We start from the raw sequence: 4,828 nt of genomic DNA on the forward strand, positions 1-4,828 counted from the left end.
CCCACCCCCCCTCCCCCCCACCGCCCTGACCCACCAGGAGTCTCCAGGTCCTGATGGGACTCTTCAAATCCTCAAGCCCCAGAGCCCTGGGAGACATCTGCAGCCTGTGCCCAGGAGGGCGGCCTGTCTCACTGCCTCTGCTTTGCCCCATCCCTGGCGCAGGCATCGTGCGAGCCTCCAGCGTCTTCCCCATCCTCAGCACCATCCTGCTGCTGCTCGGAGGGCTCTGCATCGGCGCCGGGAGAATCTACAGCCGCAAGAACAACATCGTCCTCAGTGCCGGCATCCTCTTCGTGGCTGCAGGTGAGCCACCCTCGGGCTGTCCTGCCAGTGGGTGCCCTGCTGGGGTGGGGCCTGGGGACATAGTGGTCTGCAGTCCACAGTGCCCACTGCCGGGGAGCAAGCATCCTGGTGCAAAGACAGCCATGAAGTGGCTGTGTGCCCGAAAATTCTGGGTGGGAGGAGGGAGAGGATGGAGAGCAGCTGCCAGGCAGGGCGCCTGCGCTCTCGGCACCTCTGGGTGCGAGCACATTAGGAGCTGGCGGTGGTGGCCACACAAGGCCACGCTGAGTGCTGCAGGCTGTGCGGTTCGAAAGCATCCCGTGGTGGGTGAGTTTCAGCTCAACCGCAAAAGTGAAAGTGCAGGTGCCAAGCACCAAGGTGGGGGTGGGGGAGTGGGAGTGGGAGGGACATGGGAGGGGCGCAGTACTGAGCTGGCCCTTGGAGGTTGCCACAGAGCATCCTCACTGCGTCTTGTATTCCCTTCAGGGCTCGCCTGGGACAGGAAGGGTGACTTCTGTTCACACCGGGGAGTTGAGAGTCAAAGCAGTTAGGGGGCTGGCTTGAACTCTCCTGGCTGGCGCTGACGGGCCAAGGCTCTCGGCCCCAGTTCTTACACTCTCTTCCACACCCCGCACTTCAGCTTTAGTTTACATCCGTGTGTGCGGCGTCGGTGGGGGTGTCTGTACGTCAGGGGTGTGGCTTGTGTGCATGCGTCTGAGGTGCGGCTTCTGTGTTTATGTGTGTGCCTGGGGAGTGTAGCTGTGTGCGTGCGTGTGCGCACACGTGTGTATGTGTTGGGAAGGAGAGCCTGTCTTGGAGTCATCTGGAAGAAGCATGAGGTGCCCTCTGCCGAGGTCCCGTGCGCTTTCCTTCCTCCCCCTGCTGTGCCTTCTCTGCCTGGACCCAGAGCAGGGGCAGCCATGTGAGGTGGGACCTTCTCTCTCCTCCCCGCTTCCTCTCCCCTGCTACAGGGTCCTTTCAGCCATCCGATTTTGCCAGGTGTGAGCCGTTACGAAGTCCCAGCTGCCGCCTGTGCATGTTGCCCCAAGGCAGGAGGAGAAGAATGTCACTAACCCTGGCCTCCACATACTCAGCTAGTCACAGTCATTTCCAAGACAGATCCAGACACTCAGTGTCACCAGAGAAGCTAAAGCCTGGGGAAGGGAGACTCAGCCAGATGGGAGAGGATGCCCAGGGCAGCTGAGGGACACTGGTGGGGCTGGCTCCAGGCTTCTCCAGCCACACAGGATGATGAGAGAGAGCCTACAGAGTTCAAAGTGTCAGGCTGGCTCCATGGCCTGGTGGTTAGGGCAGCTAGATTCCCCACGTGGCTGACTGCATGGTTCGAGTCCTGAACCCAGCGACTTGAGAAACACAGTGGACACATGTGTGTGTGTATGTGTGTGTGTGTGTGTGTGTGTGTGTGACCAAAATCCCAAAAGGAAGGAAACATAGAGGAAAAGGGTTTGCAGCCTAAGCATTCCCCATGGGGATGCTTACTCCCCGTCGCTCTCCTCTGTGTCTGTCTCTTTCTGGTGAGGGTATGCACCCTCCAGCAACTTTTTTTTTAAAGGGAATTGAGGTGCCAGATGCCACAGGAGAGTTATGGTTTAAAGGTGTAGTTCAAACCAGAAGGTATAATAGCTTCGCCGGGAAACTGGAGTTTGCTGAGTTGTGTTTTAAGGAGCATTCCTAGGACTCGTGCTTAATATGGGATGGGAGGAAGTGACCAATCTGGGGAGACAGGGAGAGAAGAGACTAGAGATGGGAGAGAAGGAAGGAAGCCGTCAGGGTCAAGTCCGTGTGGGTGAGGCTCTGACAGGAGACGGCAGAGGCGACAGGGAGACAGACCCAGAACCCATTTGCTCTGGGCAGGTCCAGTGGGGAGTGGACAGGCGACGTGGCAGTGCGTAGACAATGCAGCACTGTGGTAGCCGTGGGCTGACAGCAGACTCACCGCGTGCCGGTGCTGGCGTAGCTGCTTTCTAATACGTGCTACTTTTATTCCCATTTTACACATGAGGATTCTGAGGCCAGGGAGCCTCAGATGATTTGAGTGATGAGCAAAATGATTAATTTGCCCAGCTTACATATTGAGAGTTGGCAGAACCCAGGCAGCTTGGCTCTGCTCAACCTCACTTATAATAAGAGAGAATGAGGGCCCAACACGTGGCATAGTGGTTAAGGCACTGGACTCCCATGTGGCTGACAGTGGTTTGAGTCCCAGACTCAGTGGCTTGAAACTCACACCCAACAAGTGTGCGTGTGCCCGAAATCCCAAGAGCAGAATGAAGGAGAAGGGGTTGGGGCATGGCCGTCCCCGCTGCAGGGTGATTTCTCACTTTCTGTCTCTCCAGTGAGTGCACGAGCCCTATAGCAAAAATCTCTTTTAAAAAAGAGAGAGAAAGAAAGGCAAACACAATGGCAGGAGCCAGTTTTTCACATCTTAGATTGGCGAATATCCAGAAATTTGCCAATATGCATTACAGGCTTGTGGGGTTTTTTTTTTTTTTTTTTCTTACTTAGCTTGCTATAGGACATGTATGCTCATGGGGGGCGGGGGGACAGAGTGGGAAATTACTCCTCTCAGGGGTATGGCCACACTGCAACCCCCTCTTCTCCATTCTCCTCTCTGGATTTGGGGCACACATGCACAAGTGCCCAGCTTGATTTTCAGGCCACCAGGTCCAGGACTTGAACTATGGAATCAGCCATGTATGGTCCAACTGCCTTAACCTCCATGCCACCTGCTGGCCCCTGTTGAGACCTTTCGTACCCTATGGAAGATATCTGGGTAGTGTCTCCAGATTTAAAGCACTGAACACAACCCGGTATCAGATGGATCCTGGCTAGACAAAGGACCTTTGTGGAAAGCTCAGTACAACCCTAGTGAGGCCACTTTCCAGGTGGGGTCGCAGTTGTTACAAACATTCCATGGGAACTTTAACAATATTAACATTAGAAGAAACCAGGTGAGGGCTTTCTAGGGACTCTCTGGACTCTCTGTGCAACTTTTCAAGAAGTCAACAATGATTCCAAATTCAAATTTTAACTTTGGCAGGTTCATATACCTTATGACGCAGTAGTCTCACCTCAGGGAATTTCTCTCCCTGTTACGTTCGTGTGCACATGCCGTGTGATAGACACAGGTATCCACAGCAACTTTGTCTCAGCAGAGGGCTACCAGCCCCCTGAGTACCCACCTGTAGCAGGTCTGGTTATCTGGGTCCCGAGATGTCCATTTGGTGACTGCCATGTGCAGAGATGGGGAAGCTCGTCATGTCCTGATATGGAAGCATCCATCAGGTGCACTGTTAAATGAAAAACCAAGGGACCAAGTGGATTGGGTAAAGAGAAAAATAGGTGTGTGTGTGTGTGTGTGTGTGTGTTAGATTCTCTCTAGAAGGGTGTAAGAAAGAGAACAGCAGCTCCCTTCAGGAGAGGAACTGAGTGTTTACAAATTTATGTTATTATAGGCAACATTCCTCAGTCCCTGGGGGAGATTGGTTCTGTGAACCCCCCCATACCAAAATCCAAAGATGCTCAAGTCCCTTACGTAAACGTCGTCATACGTGCGTAACCTTCGCATATCCTCTTGTGTTTAAACCGTCTCCAGATGACTTATAATACCTCATTCGGTGTAGAAGCTATTAACTAGCTGTTCCACTGCATCGTGCAGGGAATAATGTCAAGGGAAACGTCTGTGCATATTCAGTGCAGACGCCATCGATTTTTTCCCCAAATATTTTCAATCCACAGTTGACTCGGAGGTTGGTTGAATCCACATGTATAAAACCCGCAGTTAGGGAGGGCCGCCTGTACCTCATTTGGGCTTTGTATTGTATTACTCATTCAGAAATAACTATACTGAAGAGACATTAGCAACCAGAATAAAGAAATACTCATCAGAAAAGGAATGGCCGCCACCCCCACTGCAGCCTCCCCTTCCCCGTGCCATCGGTCTAGCTGTGGGTCTAACCTCTGCCTCTCTCCCCCTCCCCGGCCCCTCTCCCCGCTTGCTTTTCAGGCCTCAGTAACATCATAGGCATCATTGTCTACATTTCCAGCAACACGGGCGACCCAAGTGACAAGCGCGATGAAGACAAAAAGAACCATTACAACTATGGCTGGTCCTTTTACTTCGGAGCCCTGTCTTTTATTGTGGCCGAGACCGTGGGTGTCTTGGCTGTAAACATTTACATTGAGAAAAATAAAGAGTTGAGGTTTAAGACCAGACGGGAGTTCCTTAAAGCGTCTTCCTCTTCTCCTTACGCCAGAATGCCCAGCTACAGGTACCGGCGGCGGCACTCACGGTCCAGCTCGCGCTCCACCGAGGCCTCGCCCTCCAGGGACACGTCTCCCGTGGGCCTGAAGATCGCCGGGGCCATCCCCATGGGCGAGCTGTCCATGTACACGCTGTCTAGGGAGCCACTCAAGGTGACTACGGCTGCCAGCTACAGCCCAGACCAGGAGGCCAGCTTCCTGCAGGTGCATGACTTCTTCCAGCAGGACCTGAAGGAGGGCTTCCATGTCAGCATGCTGAACC

The 4,828-nt window shown here is 53.6% G+C and overlaps 1 protein-coding gene across 1 annotated transcript in view; it reads left to right on the forward strand.

The window, feature by feature from the left end:
• The window catches only part of CACNG4 (calcium voltage-gated channel auxiliary subunit gamma 4), an 11,397-nt gene that overhangs the window by 6,289 nt on the left and 280 nt on the right, over positions 1-4,828 (forward strand). The window contains exons 3-4 of the mRNA XM_006146830.1: positions 163-303; positions 4,310-4,828. Coding sequence (XP_006146892.1) covers positions 163-303; positions 4,310-4,828 — 660 coding nt within the window. The remainder of the gene's footprint in view (positions 1-162; positions 304-4,309) is intronic.

The sequence above is a fragment of the Tupaia chinensis genome, unplaced genomic scaffold, assembly GCF_000334495.1.
Source record: "Tupaia chinensis unplaced genomic scaffold, TupChi_1.0 Scaffold000187_1, whole genome shotgun sequence".
NCBI lineage: Eukaryota > Metazoa > Chordata > Mammalia > Scandentia > Tupaiidae > Tupaia > Tupaia belangeri.